The sequence below is a fragment of the Pelodiscus sinensis genome, chromosome 9 (assembly GCF_052426305.1).
Source record: "Pelodiscus sinensis isolate ZL-2025 chromosome 9, ASM5242630v1, whole genome shotgun sequence".
Taxonomy (NCBI): domain Eukaryota; kingdom Metazoa; phylum Chordata; order Testudines; family Trionychidae; genus Pelodiscus; species Pelodiscus sinensis.
Window position 1 is genome coordinate 48594839 of NC_143060.1, and position 19736 is coordinate 48614574.

The 19736-nt window shown below is 42.7% G+C and overlaps 1 protein-coding gene across 1 annotated transcript in view; it reads right to left on the reverse strand.

Moving 5' to 3' along the window:
* CRB1 (crumbs cell polarity complex component 1) overlaps window positions 1-19736 on the reverse strand; it is a 171833-nt gene that overhangs the window by 92682 nt on the left and 59415 nt on the right. The window contains exon 2 of the mRNA XM_075936696.2: window positions 15746-16327. Within this exon, the coding sequence (XP_075792811.2) occupies window positions 15746-16327 (582 nt within the window). The remainder of the gene's footprint in view (window positions 1-15745; window positions 16328-19736) is intronic.

A 19736-nucleotide genomic window follows, 5' to 3' on the forward strand; every position in this document is an offset into this window, starting at 1 on the left:
GTGAGGAATAAGTCACTAAAAGCAATTCTTTCAATATTGGTAGGCCTAACAGTTGAATTAATTGGAAGATCATCTCATTTACCCCCTGCAATTCATAAATATGCTAGCATGTAGGATGCCTTGTTTACAACAGACTGGCTGTTTCAGTACTATATTCTAGCAGCTGTTCTGGGGTGCTCTGCAAAATCAACTCAACTTGCAAGTACATTTACCCATATTTAGGATATTCTGCAGATTTAAAGAAGGACCCTTCTATTTATTCCAAGGGATGCTGGTAGTATTTGCTAAGTAATATTTTTCTTTTGAGCAGGAAATTTTCCAAAAATACCTTTTTAATTCCATTGCTATCCTGTTAGCTAAATGGAAAGCACGAGATTCCACTGAAAACTATGATTATATCATCCAAATTTGGTAACTCACGTTTATTCAATGGATATATTGTAGCTGGCAGACTACTTGTAGTGGGCAGTTTAAAATAATCAGGAAACATAATATTTATGACTAAAAAAACCTAAATTAGAAGTGCATAAAAATAACAAAATCTGGCACCTGGAGCAACATCTAAAAAGTGATCTCTTTGATTGGCTTTGCAGAAAAATGAAAGGCTTCCTTGTTCTTAACAGTAATTCAAAGAAAGCATATGTTTTTGTAGAGGTCAGAGTTCAAATCCAATTTTCTGTCTTGCTTGGTCTCATTCAGAATCCAGCCTTCACGGTTGAGTCCTATGGTATTAGACCTATTTTATTAATTCTAATGTAGGGACGGTATCCATTCCACACAAAAAATAATGTCTATTAGAACAAGATACAGGACTATGTAGCACTTTAAAGACTAACAAGATGGTTTCTTGTTAGTCTTTAAAGTGCTACATAGTCCTGTATTTTGTTTCAGCTACACCAGACTAACACGGCTACATTTCTACCACTATTAGAACAAGGTGTCGCTAAACATAATGTGGTTTTACTTACGGTGTAGATAAGTCTTTTAAGATCTGTAAATTCAGAATGTAGAATCATCACATAAAAATTAGGGTGGCTCCTCATATTCTTTCAGAACATAAAAACCCAATAACCTTAGAGCAGATATTCAGCTAGTATAAATCAGAACAATGATGATTTATAGTAGATAAGGATCCAGTCCACTTAGTTTCAAATTACAAACGTTGCCTCTCTTAAAACTTGGAGTCTGCTCCTGCTCTCAGTTTTGCCAGGCTAGATAATTGGGGTGCTGAGGCAGTAGGCTTCTACCCAACACATCAGTGTTACTCAGAGGTGAAAGTAAGAGGGCGCACCCTGGTGGGCAACTCCAGCAAGAGCTGGCTGAGCTGTGGCAAAAGCCAGCAGGGGGCTGTTGAAAGAGCTGGCAGGGACCCGGGTTGCAATAGGACAGTCCCTGTAAGAAATTTTAAATTACTTTCACCACTGGTGTTACCTTGTCATTCTCTTTTTGTCCCTGGCTGCTTCATCCACCTCTCTTGTCATATGATTTTGACTGAGAGCTCTTTAGGGCAGAGATTGTCATTTTGTATTTATTGTGGGCACAGTAACTAGCACAGTAGGGTCCTGAGTAAGACCTCTGGGTGCCATCATAACACATAATCATCATCGTCATCATCATTACTGAAGTCAGTGGGTAAACTTCTATTAACTTCAGTAGAAACAGGATTGGGCCTGTAGGTCCTGATTCTATACCACTAAAGTTATTGGGAGTTTTATGCCTATCTATAATTCCAAAGTGTTCTCTCTTGCTGCTAGTGTACCCTGCTCTTCTGTTGAAAACTGAAGCCAATGGGGATTTTGTCTCTTGTGAATTCAGGCTGAGGTTCTCAAAGAGTCCATAGGAGACTTAAATGCCCAACTCCTTTTGACTTGCAGTGGGAGTTGGTCATCTAACTCGAGAAGATACTTGAGTTCCTGTTGATTCATGGTACTTGGTGTTACCCAAAGAGACCATGTGAACACATTACAGCTCCAGAAGATGGCCAGTAGACCATGTTCTCTCCTCACTGACCCCTGGACGCATGTTCTTACATCTTGATTTAAAGCTGCTGGCCTCATCTTCTTTAGTCAAGGCTAGATTGTAACCCAGAAGCCTGAATGAGCACTTTGGAGGGAGGTATAAAATTCGTGTGTAGGTCAGAATCCTTGTGGAGACTCCCCAACAGTATTCATCACTGTGACACTTATATCACCTTTGAAGAGGGTGTGGTATGCACCTCCTTTCACACTTGCCCCACCCTCAGGCAGCCCATACCAATACAGGCACTAGGATGGAGTGTGGCATCTGTTCTTCAGCCATCCTATGGCTGTCCTCTTCAGGAGATGGAGCATTGACCCTTTTCCCTATCTTTAAATTGCCTATCTCCTAGAGCTGGAAGGGACCTCGAGTCCAGTCCCCTGCCTTCACAGCAGGACCAAGTACCATCCCTGACAAATTTTTGCCCCAAATGGCCTCTGCAAGGATTGAACTCACAACCCTGGGGGTAGCAGGCTAATGCTCAAACCACTGAGCTATCCCTCCCGAAGCTTGAGTTTAAAATAAGAGTCTAAGGTAAAACTAATCACTTGTTTGCTCATCAGTGCCTGGAGTTCCTTTTGTCTTTCATTTGCCTCTTCAGTCCTGTGGTTTGGCAATGTTGAGATACACGGGGGGCAGACATCTGGATTTGGACTATTGTTCACTCTCATAAACCAGCTGATGGGGAGTTCATCCTCCTTGTTTCAGGTCTGTTCCCTGATGCATGGTGCTCTGACCTTGTCTGCCGAGGATTTCAGGGAAATTGCCTGCTTGTACTCAATTACTGGTGTGACATTGCTGGAGATTTAGGAGGTCTAGGCAAGGTTTGGTGCCATAGTGATAACACCAGCATTCTTTCCACTTCAGTGCTCCCACTCTGGCCAGGACAAGGACTAATGCAACAGAAGGGGATTTTCCTAGAGCTCCCAGAGTGACTTTGATTTTCCATGCACACTATTCTGTTTTCTGAGAATTAGAGTCTGTTGCATTTTGGGTGCGTCTAGACTGGCAAGACTGTGCACAAAAGCGGCCGCTTTTGCGCAAAAACTTGCCAGCTGTCTACACTGGCCACTTGAATTTGCGCAAGAGCACTGACTTTGTAATGCACAAAATCAGTGCTTCTTGCGCAAATACTTTGACGCTCCCGCTCGGGAAAAAGCCCTCTTGCACAAGTGTTCTTGCGCAAGAGGGCCAGTGTAGGCAGGGAAGGAATTTTTTGCGTAAGAAAGCCCCAATGGCAAAAATGGCCGCCAGAGCTTTCTTGCACAAAATCGCGTCTAGACTGGCTACAGATGCTTTTGCAAAAAGCACTTTTTGCGCAAAAGCACCAGTGCCAATCTAGACGCTCTTTTGCAAAAATACTTTTAACGGAAAAACTTTTCCGTTAAAAGTATTTCCGCAAAATCATGCCAGTCTAGACGCAGCCTTTGAGTTTTGTTTTTGCTGAAGTTTGAACTCATGCTGAATGTCACGAGCTCTATATATCTGACTAACCTCCATGCCCAGTTAAACGTAAGTTTCACCACAAATAGTTTTGCCAAACAATACATAGATCCCTTTTATTCGGATCCATTTAAAAAATCACATTTGATTCAATAGCTACTGGCATTAATGATTTGGGGTTTGGTAGCCCCTACTCAAGGACCTCAAAGTGCTGCCTCAGCCTGATCCTCTGCTATTAAAGTCAGTGTGAGCAGGATTGCATCCTACCCATTCAAACAACTTACGTTTACCCAGGGTCCAAAAGTTAATGATACTGCGCAGAACAGAATCCAGGCTTGTGCTGCTATGACAAGGCCATGGTATAGCCTCTGCAAATGCCATACAAATACTGCCCATAGAATCCTGTTTTCCTCCACAAACCCATTTGTTGGCTTTTTTTTTTTAAGTACTAGGGGGGCTGTGTGCTTCATTTTAGCTATGATAGGGGATGTCTGCACTAATCTTGATGGAAGCAGCAGTGAGAACAGTGCAGTGCTCTGACCACCAGCTGTTTATCTCCTTACCAGTTGTTCACGGACAAAATAACTGTAGCGTTGTATTCAAATCTATGGCATTTGAGAGCTCCACAATTGGGATTGGTCCTGCTTTTAGTAGGGCGGTTGGACTTGATGACTTGAAATCTCTTCCAACCCTATGATTCTATAATAAATATGAATGATGTTGAATCAAATCAGTTTCAGCAAGTATTCTGCTTGCAATTATCAACCATTGGTAACAGTACACCTTATATCATGACTTTAACCCTCATTTATGTTTCTTATATAATGGGAAGCTCTAATTGGAAAAACAGTTGTTGCTGGAGCTCTGATTCTGAAAAACACAAAAATGTTACAAGAGCAGCCAGAGGCAGGGAAAAAATCAATTGAAGATGGCAACGTTTGTAATACAACACATTTTAGAACATTACATTTGTTCCAAAGAGGTAATTCAGACATTTTAAGGGCAGTTTGAAGATTTGATTGGAAAACTAAATAGTCCTTGCACAAATCATCTGTTTTGTCATAGCCCCCTGCTTGCCAAGATAACTTTAAAAAGCTTTTTATAATGTGTCTACAGTCTACATCAGTGGTCAGATTTAAAACAAGGTTGTAGAACATACTAAATTCCATATCTGAACATGCCCAAACCTTGGGGAAGTTTGGTCTGGACTCATGTCCATGTCAGTTAAATACATGGCATCAGCACCATTTAACATCTACCTTAAATCTCAATGTATCCATTCTTGCATTTCTATCATACATAGGTAAATGATGTTCTATTCTTCCATCAGTATTGATAGTCAACATCTGGCATTTAATAAGTGTTTTATTCATTGTGGCAGGGTGGACTAGGCCCACAGACCCACTGCTGGAAGCCCCAGCATCCTGCCACACCTGTTCCAGGAAAGAAGCAAAGGAGCTCAGTCCTCTAAGATGCCTAGAGAGATTGCACAATAAGAAGCCAGTCAGGAGAGGCTAGACAATCACAGGGTTGCAAGCTAGTACAAAAAGAGCTGAAGTGCAGATTGGAGTCAGTTCCTTGCTGGAGCCAAAGGAGTATAGATGGTGCTCCTCAATGGCCAAAGGGAACTACAGCACTATGGACAGCTCCGTGCTGACAGGGACTGGGTGAGCGAGGAAAAGGTCCTGGCTGGCTGCTGGGTCTGAGGATAGGAGAGTCCTGAGGTAAGGGTGAAGCATTAGCAAAGGCTGGGGCTGCAGGGAAATGGCCCAGGGAACTAAAAGCAGTTTGATTAAAGAGACATGGCAGAGTGTGGCTGATATTCTTAGCATCCTTGGACTGACATCCAGAGTAACGAACAAGCCTGGATCCCCTGCATAAGCCAGTGGAGAAGTGGCTCACAACTAGACAGCGATTAAACCCTGAGAAGGTGATCTGAACTGTTAAGAGGTCCAGCTGGAGAGCTGGGGCCAGAAGGGCCAAACCATTGCCTTCCAGGAGAAAGCTCTGGGACTAGGTCTACAGTAGGGGATAAGTTTGAATTAAGATACCAACTCCAATTAATTGAGTAACTTGTGTTGAAGTATCTTCAATCAAATTTTGGCACCATCCACACCACGGGAAGTCGAAGGGAGCACAATCTCCCTTTGACTTCCTTAACTCCTTGTAGGAGCAGGACTACTGGTGTTGATGGGATCGCTTCCTCAGTTTGAATTAACGTGTCTTCACTAGACCCATTGATTTGAATCCCGGGAGATTTACTTCAGCAGCTTCGATCTTCCCTGTAGTGTAGACATGGCCTGGGGTTCAACTTGATACCAGGGCCAAGACTATTTAAAGACTACAGAAGGGGGCACTCACATGAGGTGGATGCCACACTGTTACATTCAAACACAATATAACATACCTTGGGTTAAATCGGTCATGTTTCTTATAATATAATTTCTATTTCTAATTCATAGTCAGTCAATGAATAGGCTTCCCATATAGGCAAATATTGATGAATCCCTAAAATTAAACACACAGTTCTTATAATTTGTACATGTAATTCTGAGTTTTGCATCTGCATTTGCAGATGCAAATTGAGGGCTTATTGAGATTTACTCAATTTGAGAATGAAAACCTTGGACTTGGAAATTGTGAGTTATAATTTTAGAGGCCATATCTGAAAATTGGTCTATCAGATCTCAGTTCCAGAGAAAAATATTTTCACACTTTTAAGAAAATATATATAGTTGTTTTTAATTTATTGGAAGTTTTTTTGCAATAAAAACATCCCTGTTTTGTTTTTAAATGAAAATTTACCAGCTAGTAGGCCATAATACATTTCTGTATTTTTAAATCGTATTTATAAACTGAAAGGATGCCCTACAAAAATGGCTTTGTGAGGAGCCTTGTTTGAATCAATGACTAGATATCATATTTACTCATTTAAAGATGGTGCTGATGATACATAGGCTAGAATAGAATCCAGGTTGACTATAGCTATGTTGATGATGCAGTATTAATAGCAATAATAAAGTGATTTTTTTCTTCAATACAGTGAGGAGCTATGTCTGAAAATTCACAGGGCTGGAAAGCTGGTGTTTTTACAATTAGGGCACGTCTAAACTATGGGTTTTTTTCAAAAGAGGATCTCACTTTCAAAAGAGGATCTTTAGAAAGTGAAAGTAGTCTGCACACTTTTTTTGGGGAAAAACCCCTTTTTCAGAAAAAATGTGTAAACCTCCTTTTTTAAGGAAGAGTGTTTTTTTTTCAATAAAAGTTTTTTTTTTTCCAAAATCCCGCGTCCAGACTACTTTCACTTTTGAAAGATCCTCTTTCGAAAGTGAGATCAGAAGAAGATATGCAAATTCCCATGGATTCTCTCTTTCAAAAATTCTACGTATTCTAGATATAGCCTATCTCTGCAAGTAGAAACATACTTTCTATAGAAAGTAAAATTGTATTGTTTAAAAATTAAAATGCCTACACTGAAGTATCTGGCCAAATTATGCTGTCCATCTCTCCTCATGCAGCCAGGCTTATCCTGGGGTAACTGTAAATAGTTTGTTGATACTACTTACCCATAGATGCAAAATATATGTTTTGTGATATCTGTATAGTAACTAGTGGTATGTATGGGTGCTCATTTAACTGAATTAAATATAACTAAATGTTTTCAATTGCATGATAAATAATTTGCAGTTTTTTAAATTTAAAATTATATAACAGATAGCACACATGATACAGTGAGCAATATGTACATTTGTTTAAGAAAAATGTTCCCAAACCTTGAGGCATCTAGTATTAAACATTGTTCATGACTTGGCTGCTGACTTAATTTGGCCAACAACAAATGCAGCACCTTTGTAAAATTCTGTATTTCAGCTGGAGATATCACAATAAATAAAAATAAATCTTGAAAACGGGATCTTTCAATACAGTTTAGCAAATGCCAAATATGACGGTTTTACCAAACATACTGGTACATAAAATAACTGGGATTATTATTGGAGGTTGTTGATGTATATGTTCTAAAAATATGGTAGGTCATATCTTCAATGGCAATATTCTTAGGCTTCATTGCTTCGATTAGCCATTGATTTTAAAGGGAATTTTGTTTTATGTGAGGAGTATAGTATTAGGGCCTACAACTGGAATCACCTCCTATGGTTTTGTGGCAATATAATTTCCATTCAGATACAGCAAGCAACTCCTCCATGCTTGCTGCCCTATGAATAATTAGAATTGTAAAAAACATGTTTGCAGAACTATATCCAGTGACTTTAACCCTGCCAGAGCTCATTAACAGCTCACTCCTAACACTGAAAACCATGTGTCAAAAAATGAAATTAGTGCAACAGTCTCACTTCAACCAGATTTAAAATTACACACCAGAGAATATTGAATTTGCTACATTGGGTCATGTCTTTGGTACATCAACTCCAGTGACTAGGTGCTTCAGAAGGAAACTCCTTTCCCACTTTAATGTACCTACCCAAGGTAACATGCTATACATGGTGGGGGATTTCTTCCTGTCCTCTTCTGAATCAGCTCACACCCAGAAGCATGATGTGGTAGAAGTACAAGGAAAGAAATGTGTGCACCTTTGTGCAACTGTAATGCTGCCCTAAATATTGTAAAATGCAATTACACTTGCACCAACAGAAACCCATAAAAGCAAAAGCATTCGCCCTTGATCTGGCAAAACATTTAAGCCCATGCTTAACTTCAGTGCATTTAAATAGTCTGACTTGAAATCATTGGGATGGCCCACATTCTTTAAGTCATGTGCACAATGTTTTGCAGAATCAGGCCCATTATTCATTATGTTCTTAGCTAACTAAAAATATGAGCACAAATATTCCTGAGTCCCACATAGCAGTGAGAAGAGAAGAATTACAGGAGAAGGTGATACATGTTTAGTGTGGCTTTGTAAAGTATCACAGCCAATGTTTCGATGGGTGGTTAGAGTTAGACACCTAAGTCCTTATTTAAGCACGTATGTTTTTAGAGGTTCTGAGTGCTCCTGTCTCCAGTTCTGATTTCAGTGGAAGCTGTCTGGGTTCTCAGCACCTCTAGAAATGGGTCAAGTCATGCAGCCAGTTGCCTGGCAATAGGCACCCATGTTTGAAAACGTTGGCCTTTATATTGTATTTTGCCCAAGTACAGCAGGGCTGAAAGAATGTTCAGACATTGTAAACTGACTTACATGTAGACTATAGCTGTCCCATGCTGGATGGACTATGTCAGACCTCCTCTAGCATATCTCAGTGTGTAAATGTCTTAATTTCTAGTGACTGGCTTGAAAAGCAAATCCTGCCTTTGCAACTATTGACTATTAAGTGAAAACTCTTAGCTCAGAGGAGTCCTGTATCTTCAGAGCAGTCGGCCATTATTAATTGCATGTGTGTGTATGTATAGTAATCATTGTGTCAATACAAGTGTGTAGAAACAGATCATTATAAGTGAATAATCTGTTGCATTACATGTTTCAATTCCCTAATACAATGACAGGTAAGAAGATTAGAGTTTTAAAAAGCTACCCAAAATACTTTTCTGGCATGTCTACTACTGCTGAAAATATTGCACCAGTGCAAAAAGGCAGATTGAAGAGGTGAGGGCTTCATTTTCAGTATGCAATAATATCCTCATATTCCGCTGAATTGATCTCAATTATATTTGTACCATAGTGCATAGAAATTGCACATAGGATAAATTTGGCCTATTAGAGCTATTTTAGCTGTTGCTGAATACAATCAAAATGTCTTTTTTCTGTTGATGAATAGGATTTATTTTTGGAACTGCAGCCTATACCTTTGATCATTTACACTTCAATGTTCACCTACTGGCAATGGGATTTTGGTCTCTACTGGCTCCAGTAAGATAACAAACATGACTGGCTATCAGCAAATACAGGCTCTTACACAATGCACTGTTTGCTTAAGTGGAATGAAAGTACAATTAGTACAATAGAGAAATATTGCCTTTTGCTAGCATATCTAACAAGGCTTTGACAACCCAATTGAGTTTCATTATTTCACAGCTGCATGACACATGTCTTGTAAATAATTTCACACATGCAGTGCATTATCATAGTAAAATAGAAATTTCATGCTAAATTTTCCATTCTTCAGACATTTTAACCTCTTCCACTTGCGTAAGAATTATGTGAGAGATTTCTCAGCTATTTTAGGAATTGCATGCAACATACCAATCACACAATATAGCTGTGATAGCCTATGAAACTGGTAGCAACTGAAGCCAGTAACTCAAACATTTGGTTAACATTACTTCTGTAGATTTACTGTTCATTCTCCACCTATGTATCAAAAGTTATAACCTCTTTAACGTCCTAGGGAAATGAGATGGGGTTGGATGACTTCCCACTGTGATTCATAGTGTCAGGCCAGGATAATAACTGTTGGCAAGATCCTCTGACAGAGTAAATGAGGATTTTTATTACCAATAGAGACACTTCAGGGCTTTCATCCAGTAATCCTTCTGGCTTGTGCATTTAACACGACACACAGCAAGGTGCAGAAAATAACAAAAATGGCCCCTGATAAATCATTTGGTTAAGTAGGCTTTAAAAGCTGGTAGTTTATTGCTGAAGGAACAGTCAGAATTATTGTTATTGGCCTCATTGCTTCTGGAAGCCATGCCTGAGCTGTATATCAAAACATTGGAACTTTGTCTGCTTTGTATATGAGGCCTCCTTTCCTTCCTTGGCTTCCCCTTCTTCCTCCACATCCTAGCCCTTTTATTGCATTGATTGTGAGGGGAGAAAGAGTCCCAAAACTTGGCTACACCCTGAGCCTGAACCAGCTGGTGCAGGCCAGTCACCGGTTTTTAACTGAGGTGTAGACATATCATTAGAATTATAGCCCCTGATTTTGCAGAGAGCAGAGACTCAGGCTATGTCTAGCCTGAACTCTAAAACTGAAAAAATATGTAATTTGTGCTATGCAAATTGTGTATCTTTTTTCGATTTAATTTCAAAAAAGGCTATTTACAGGTATTTACAGGCTATTTAGAGGTTTACAGGTATGGAGAAAGAGTGTGTCCATTATTTCATTTTTTTTAAATAGCGGGTGCATTCCTTGAATGTGGCGTTGCTATTTTGGGATATTTCCAGTATCCGGGAATAGCAATGCATTGTAGACGTACCCTCAGTGTGGAAAACAGCAGAGTTCTGAGATAAAAGGAGAGGGATTTCAGCAAAATGACCTTCCTCCAACAATCTGCGTTTCCCCAATTCTTCACTTCTCTCCCTTTTTTTCTTTGTTTTTCTCCTTTGTCTCTCAAGAGTCTACCCTTTTCCTTTCAAGCAGGTCTCCTTGGCTATAGATCCAGCCCTGGATTGAGCTAACAGCACAGGTTAAACAAATATAGTTTCCTGGATACAACAGGAGGTCTGGGTCAAATCTGATCATTTCAGAGAAGCCATGCTGCTTGCTAATAGGTTTTTTCCTTCTTTCTCCTCTTTGACTCTCCCCTAGTTCTGTAGTTTTCTCATCACTTGGCCTGGGCTGAGACACCCACTGGTAGCAGCAGGGTGGCAGGAAGGCAACAAGCTTTCCTTAAATAACATTCCCTGTGCACATGAAGGATATTAACTGAAGGCTGGCTTCCAAATGAATTCTGTGTCAGCAACCAAAATCTGCTTTTACCTTCTGACTTCCCCTCCCTTGTGGGGCTCTTTGGGAGGGTTTTACACCACATCTCTTATTTTTTATTCATTTGAATTGCTTGAAGCAGCTGCTGTAATTTTTGATACTATCTAGTCCTTTTTTCACCTTACCCACTAGATATCAGCCACTAAATCTCTCTGGTTTATTTTTTTTTAAAAGCTTGATAGTGCTAACCCTCCCCCATGCCAGCCAAGAACAAAGCTTTGCATTCGGAGACTGTTTATTACACAAAATCAGAATGCTGACTAAAGCAATGACCTGGAACCATGAAAGTGCTTCCCCACAGAGTGAATTACATAATAAGCAAGAAAAAAAATCACTTGATAATTTAAGGACACACATTCCTGAAAAACATGGCTGTAAATAATGGGATTACTACAAAACGCTGTGCTGGAACCCAACAGTGTTTTATTTTTTTCTTGTGGCTTTCTTATCTACCTCTATATAGTCTTTAAGATTTCAAATGAAATCCAATTAGCAAATAAATGAGTTCAATTATTTATTTTTTCAAAAACATTAACAATAAAGCCACATTTGTTAGGTACTGCAGCTAGTTGGCAAATACACAAAAAGAGTATGCAGCCACTGAACACGCAAAGAATGTTGGTTTTGTAGACATTATGAATGGACATTTTTGTTTTGTAAGTTCAAATTCAGAAGATGAAAGTTTAGTTATAAATATCTATTTTTCTTCAAAAGTAAAAGACATTTTCCCTTAGTCCTTCACAAAGAACTTTCTCTAGCCTGATGCTTAATCACAGTGATTTTTTCTTTTAAACCGATGTAACCCTCTACAGCCGCTCTCCGAGTTACAAACAAGTTACGGACCAACACTCGGTCCGTAACTGGAAGTGTTCATAACTCAGATCCCATAGAGTTACATGGCCACCGCGCTGTGTGTAAACACGGATCACCGTTCGTAACCCAGATCTGCATTTATGACCGCTTTGGTTGTAAGTGCTTATGGTCATAAGTGGAGATGGTCATAACTCGGGGAGCGGCTTTATTACCTTTTTCAGGATTTTACCCTCCACTTAGGTGCTACACTACTACGACAATATGGGCACATTTACAGCAGGGCAAAAGCTGAAATAAGCTGTGCAATTTATGCTATGTCAATTGTGTAGCTTAAGTCAAAATAGCTTATTTCAGATTTTGGCGCTGTCTACGTAGCAGGAAGTCTGAGGCAGAGCACTCTTCCTCTGACTTCCTTTACTCCTCATAAAATGATGGTTACAGTAGCCAGAGTAAGAAGTCTTCCAGCTCAAGATTATTTCGACATTATGTCAAAATAGCTGCTTGTAGTGTAGACAAGGACTTTGTTATTTTGGAATAATGTCAGTTGTCATATATATAGTAGCCCAGTGTCTGTGCATCTATAACACTGATGTACACGGCCATGCCCCCTGGCCGTGTACGTCAGCACCCTGCCCCCCTTTCTCTCACTCCATGGCAGCCGCAGGGCCCCCCGGACACTCCTCCCCCCCACCAGTGCTGCTTCCCTCCCGCCTTCCTCCCACCCCCTCCCATTCTCACCTCCAGCCCCATAGCCCCCAATCCCCCCCAGCTCTGCTTTCCACCCCCTTCCAGACAGCCCTCCCCTTTCCCTCCCTGCTTGGTGCGCTGTGGCATGCTGCACTGCTCCCAGCTGAGTGGCGCTCCCGTCGGGCCCTGGCGGGGGAGCAAGCGGCGGCAAGGGGCCCTTTGGGCCAAAGGGCTGCTTGCCGCCGCTTGCTCCCCCACTGGGGTCCGGCGCGAGCAGCGGTCAGCTGGGCCCGGAGCGGCAAGCGGCCTTTTGGAGTCCGCACTCCCCACTTGTGGCAAGTGCGGACTCCAAAGGGCCACTTGCCGCCGCTAGCTCCCCCACCGGGGCCTGGCGGGAGCGCCTCTCAGGTGGGAGCGGTGCAGTGTGCCATGGATTGAGAGGGAGCGGAAGGGGAGTGGGGCACCATGCGTGGAGGAGAAGGGGGCAGGGCTGGCCGGAAGGGGGGTGGGAAGCAGAGCTAGAGGGGGATCGAGGACTGTAAGGGAGGATGGGGGGGGGCTGGAGGAAGGGGGGAGGGAAGCAGCACTGGTGGGGGGGTGTCCAGGGGGCCGTGGGGCTGGCCAACAGGAAGAGGGGGTGGGAAACAGAGCTGGGGGGAGATCGGGGGCCGTGGGGCTGGACAGGAGGAGGGGGGCGGGAAGCAAACCTGGCAAGGGGGGGTTACAGCCATGGGCTGGGACAGGAAGGGGGGCGGGGCGGTGATATACGCGGCCAGAGGGCAGGGCCGTGTACGTCACCCCCCCCTCTTCCTCCTCCTGCCGTGGCACTGAGTGGTGTGCTCCTCAGCTGGGCCACCGCGGGGGGGGGGACAGTGATGTAGACAGCCCCACCTCCTGGTCGTGTACGTCACTGCCCCGCCCCTCCTCCCTTGCGGCGGCTCGGCTAAGCGCGCAACACTCAGCTGAGCCGCCACGGAGGGAGGAGAAGCGGGGCGGGGCGGTGTTGTACACAGCCAGGGGGCGGGGCTGTTTACACCATCGCCCCCCTTCCCCTCCCGCTGTGGCACTCAGCTGAGTGCTGCGCCCCTCAGCCGGGCCACCAGGGGAGCCAGCAGCGCAAGGGGCTGTTTGGGCTCCCCCGGGGTGGCAGGGGAAGGGAGGGTGGTGTTGTACACAGCCCTGGCTCCAGCCCCAGTTGTGTACGTCATTGCCCCGCCCCCCTCCCTCATGGCAGCCCGGCAGAGCAGGCAGCACTCAGCCAAGTGCCACGGTGGGGGGGAAGGGGAAAGGAAAAGGGGGCGGGGAGAGAGAGGCAGGAGGAGGAGAAGAAGAGAAAGGGAGAGTGAGAGGCAGGAGGAGGAGAAGAGAAAAAAAGAGAGGGAGAGAGAGGCAGGAGGCAGAGGAGAGCTGAGAGAGGGGGGGAGGCAGTAGGAAGAGAGAGACAGAGCGAGAGAGCTCAGGAGAGAAGACCTGAAAATCCCGTCTTATGACGGGCTAATTGGCTAGTTCCAAAATAATGCTGCTGTGTAGACATAGCCTATCTGAGCAAGGGGTCCCACTTTTAATAGTCCTAACTCAGAGATGCAAGAGGCCAACAAAGGCTGAGCAAACTGCTTTCCAACACTCGTAACCACTAGCATTTTAAAGAAAGAGAAACTGGACATGAAGAATGCATGTCCGAATGTAATGCTAACTACCATTTGGACAAAGGTCCATGCTTCTGAAGTCAATTCCCCAAATATAAAATATCAGCAACACTTACAGGGATAACCTGACTACTTATGAGAGGAGGGTAAAATGCATTCCCTTCCACAGTGGAGGGAACTTTCTGAGCTTTGAGTTCCATTGTCCCCATTGGTTTAAGGAAGGGGGTTGTCTGAGGAGTCGGCCACATAACAGGTGCTTGACTGAGAAGTTGTGCAGGAAATTGTGTGGTAGGAGACTCTACTGGCCAGAGTACAGGTGACCCTTGACTTATGACTCCCCACATTTATGATAATTTTTTTCATGAGAGATAGCTCCTAAAACCCTCCAATTTACATCCGCAGCTCATATTTACGTGGCACACGATGCAGACTCCACGTGTCATCCCAAAACAGGAAACACACAAGATCAGTCACACGCGCCAATCTGCAGCTGTTGCTTGAACTGCGCATAGGTCTTCACTTTTTAGTTATTTTTGTGCATTATTTGAACAATTTAGTTTAGTTTTCCTCCATTTCTGTAGTTAATTTTGGTATTTTTAGGGTATGAAATGGATTTCCAGGAACAGAACTGCCATTTATAACATTGCACCTATGGGAAATAAGGGTTCGACTTATGATGACTTGACTTATGACAGTTCTCAGGAACCTATTAGGTCATAAGTGCAGGGGTCACCTGTATGTGCTATTAGTATGTTGCATGGGCTAGTAGGGACAACAGAAAGAAACTAGAAGTGCAAAGTCAAATAAGCTGCTGTGGGAGAGAGTGATTGAAAAATCAAGTGGACATCAAGGTCCAATCAAAATCAAGAAGGTCCAATATAGTGGAGAAGTAGAAAGATGACTGTCAGCTGGGAAGGGTATGGAGAGAGGGAAAGGAAAAAAAGATTGAATCAAGTATTTGAAAAAAGTCTGAAAAAGAGGAGAAAATGAGAGAGAAGGGACTGTGAAGGCAGAGAAGAGGGATCCTGAAAAGTAAATGCAAATGGCAAAGGGCCTTGCCAGGCATGCTTGTCAGATCAACCCAGTCCAGGGGAATCTCATTCTGAAGATCTGAAACATTTGGTACCCGAAGATATAATACACGTGATTTTATTTGATTAGCAAAACAAGTGCAGCATTCTGAGCACATCCAGTTTAAGAAAGTTGCTGTAAGAGGAAATTTATTCAAAGTCTGTGCAGTAGGTTGATCTTCGTCTAATGTTCTGTAGATTTGGTGCAATGTGAAATTTCCTGAATCCTTCCATCCCTAGCACCGCTAGCTAAACTTGATGTGATAACCCATAAAGCAACAACACCTAGTAGGGAACTTGATCCAACTTTGTTATGGAAATGTGAATAAACAAACAGTGAGACAGATATCTTTGCACATGACGTTGCTCTGCGTATCAAAACACAAAGGATGTCTTTAAGTGTGCTTACCCGTGTACTCAGCAGGGCAGATGCAGTCATATTTGCCTATCTGGTTCAGGCAGGTAGCCCCATTCAAGCAGGGGTCTGAAACACATTCGTTCACTTCTATGTTACAGTGCTTGCCTTGATAACCGGGGACACAGTAGCAAGAGTACCCATCAATTCCTTCCCTGCACAATGCTCCATTATGGCAGGGATTAGAAGTGCACACATTGAAATAGGTCTCACACAGATTGCCCGTGTATCCTGTGCTACAAACACAGATCGGGCCAGCCAGACCCTGCTGACAAGTGCCTCCATTTCTACAAGGGCTTGTGTCACAGAGGCTGATGGGAAATTCACAGGTAGTTCCACTGTACCCAGTTGGGCATTCACAAGTAAAGCTGAGGTTTCCTGCCGTGCTTAAACAGGTAGCATTTTGAAGACAAGGGTTTGAGGAGCAAGGATCGTCAGTTTTATTGCAGTCTTCCTCCAAAATGTCAATTGTGTCCACACAACGGCAGGAATTGTCCTTAGTTGCAGCATCACACGTAGAGTTCTTTTGGCAAGACTTTGACAGGCACCTGGAATCATTTCGTACGCTAAGTGACTCTAGGAAGAAACACAAACATTAACTGAGAAACTTGTAGAGCAGCTTAAAGAAATTAGAGACAGCTACAGATTTTAGTATAATTTTGTCTTAAAATCAACCTCTCTTGTAATTCTCACTGAAAAGAAAATAGAGTTGGTTGCTTGAAGTGGGGTAGGAGGTGGCTGTGAATTAATTAATACAGAACAACAACAACACAACAACACAACAGAACCACATCATGAACAGAGTATAATTTCCTGTTACCCTTGTTTTCCAAAGACGATTGGGAGTGACAGCAGGATTTGAAAACTTACCACCTAGGACCAATAATAAAATGGTGACCAATCATCAGTGAACATTAGCACCATCAGCCAGTGGTTTAGAATGCATAGTGACATGGAAGAACGGCCATACTGGGTCAAACCAAAGATCTATTTTAGCTCAGTATCCTTTTTTCTGAGAGTGGCCAATGCCAGGTACTTCAGAGGAAGTGAACAGAACAGGCAACCATCAAGTGGACCATCTTCAAGGACCCCAACCTGTTTTTAATTAACTGATACACAAAGAGATCCTTTCATTCACCACTGGAGAAGGGAGACATGGCAACTATTTAACTGAGCATCAGTTCAGGTCAAGAAATGAAGAATACTTTATCCCATTGAAACAGAGCAAGGAATTTAGGTAAACTGAAATTTAACTGAACTACCTGGCTTAATACACTCTTCTTACTGAGTGCCATGGGAACGTTCTTGCTCCTTAATAGTTAGGACTGAGAAGACTGTGTCTCTTCCAAAAGGAAGCAGCTCATTGCCTGTTATCACAAGGCGTTATTTCAGAGGAAAGAATCCCTTCAAGTGCAACTTTCTGCAGCACCTCCAAGTTCTCTCACTCAGGTTTGACCCAACTAACCCAGCTTAGTTTGTAAGTTGTGATGGTATCACTAGAGAGGTGTCAATAGGTGCAGAGTTATTGCTGCAGGATGTTTGTTCCCCAGGTGGCCCTAGTTCAACAAAGCATTTAAGTGCATGTGTACGTTCATCACTAGTCAGCAAAGCACGTAAGCCTGCCCCTATGTGCTTTGTTGAACAGAGCTGGACTGCTGACCCAGAGTGTGGGGAAGCAATTCTGTGATAGCCTTTTACTAGGATGCCAGTTGGCAATCCTAACAAAGACTTTAGACAATAATGGATCAAAGGTCACAGCCAGTCATGGCCAATGAGGAGAAACAGTGAAGAGAGGTGGTTAGATATTGACACACACAGCACATGGAAGAAAATTGAAGATACAGAGTTATAAGATATAGATATAGAATGGTATTCAAAGCTTAACACATGTATAGCATTGAAACTGTTACTGATCAGACTGAGACATTTGACTTGCAATATTATGATTACAATTTTATCCACTGCAACTTTTTTTGCAACCAATTGCCACCATGATATGAAACAATACTGTAATGTCTAGTCAATGTTCGAATGACACAGAACAAAAATAGCTCCCCTGGAACTGTGCCTCACTCTGGAGTTAGTAAAGCTGTGTTTAAAAAAAAAAAAAAAAAAAAAAGTATACCACCAGAGGGGAAAATCCATGTTTATACAACAGAAAAAAGATGCTGTCACATCTTGGCTGAGAAGCTACTAAATAAAGCTGATTGGACCCTTCAGAAAGAGACTAATGAATCAAGAGACAAAAAAGATGCCTATGTGCTAGAGAATGCATATTGTATTAATCTGTGTTGCTGTCCTGGTCTGAATACATCATAGGAGCCTTTTTTGGGGTATATATTTGTTGTATTGTATCTACTTGATAATGGATGGTGGAATGCAATAATATGCTGTCCATTGTATATGGGTGAGCTGACCCTTTAAAGGGAATCAGGCTCAGCTGTCACCTCTCTCTAATTTCTTTGTCGGCCCTGGAATGACAGTCTACATATCTATCTGGGTTACGTCAGAGCAACATAAAGGGCCCTATGGGTTCACTAAGAACTGGGCACTTTATTTCTCCCACAGGCTTTGCTTTGGGTTTTAGTTGTATAGTCCCAAGGAATATGTGGTCGCCTCTAGATTGGCATTGGAAAAGGTTTAGAAAAGGGCAACAAAAATTATTAGGGGTTTGGAATGGGTCCCATATGAAGAGAGATTAAAAAGACTTGGACTTTTCAGCTTAGAAAAGACAAGACAAAGGGGGGATATGATAGAGGTCTATAAAATCATGACTGGTGTGGAAAAAGTGAATAAGGAAAAGTGATTTACTTATTCTCACAATATAAGAATTAGGGGTCACCAAGTGAAATTAATAGACAGCAGGTTTAAAAAAAACACAAGTTTTTCTTCACTCAGTGCACAGTCAACCTATGGAACTCCTTGCCAGAAGATGCGGTGAAGACTAGAACTTTAACAGGGTTCAAAAAAGAGCTAGATAGATTCATGGAGGTTAGTTCCATCAATGTCTATTAGCCAGGAAGGGTAGGAATGGTATCCCCAGCCTCTGTTTCTCTGGAGGTGGGTGACAGGGGAGGGATCACGTGAGGATTACCTGTTGTGATCCCTCCCTCTGGGGCATCCAGTACTGGCCACTTTCAGCAGACAGAATACTGGATAGAGATGCAGTCATTCCCTTCAGATGGCTTTGCAGACCAGGATAAAGAATTTGCATTTCAGCAGACTGGAAGAATCTATACACAATGGTCCGTTCTTGGCAGTCTCTCCTGTTAAAAAGGTAGGCAGATGGATTCTTACCAAGCAGTCTCATCTGCCCTGCCCCCATCCTTCTTCTAGTAGTGATTCTTGGGGCAGCACAGACCTGAAGGGGCCCTCTTCTAGTCCTTACTAGGGATGTAAAAAAATGTCTACAAATATTAACCATTTAACCAATCAAAATGTTATCAGTTACACAGTTAACCACAGGGCTGCCAGCTCTTGGCCTGCGGCCCATAGCACAGTATGGTGGGCCTGGCAGGCCTGCAGCAGCCCCACACCTCTGGCGTGCCACGAGTAGGGGGCTGCTTCAGCTAGACCAGGTTCTGGTTAACCAGTTACCCATTTACATACCTAGCCTCTACACAGAGTATATTCCATGCTCTGGCCCCTGGTGCATTGTCCATATTGTATAATTACTTCCTTTCCCGTTTCAATCTGACACACAGCAGTGTTCCTGCTCTACAAGCTAGACTGGCAATTTGCTCTCAATAAGAAGCCCCGTGTACCCATGATGCCCCAGTAGCACAGCAGGGACCAGGCTGTGATGCAAACGATGGGATTTTTGAAAGCACAACTCTCAAGGCTCCTGAAGTGCTTTTGAAAATCCACCCTCTGAATTACAATCTTGTCCTGGTTCCTGCCATAACCATCTTCTTCCACGAGGGAAATAAGTTGTGTACAGTCCTCTTCCTGATGTGGATCACTTCCCCTCTACTCCCCGCCCACA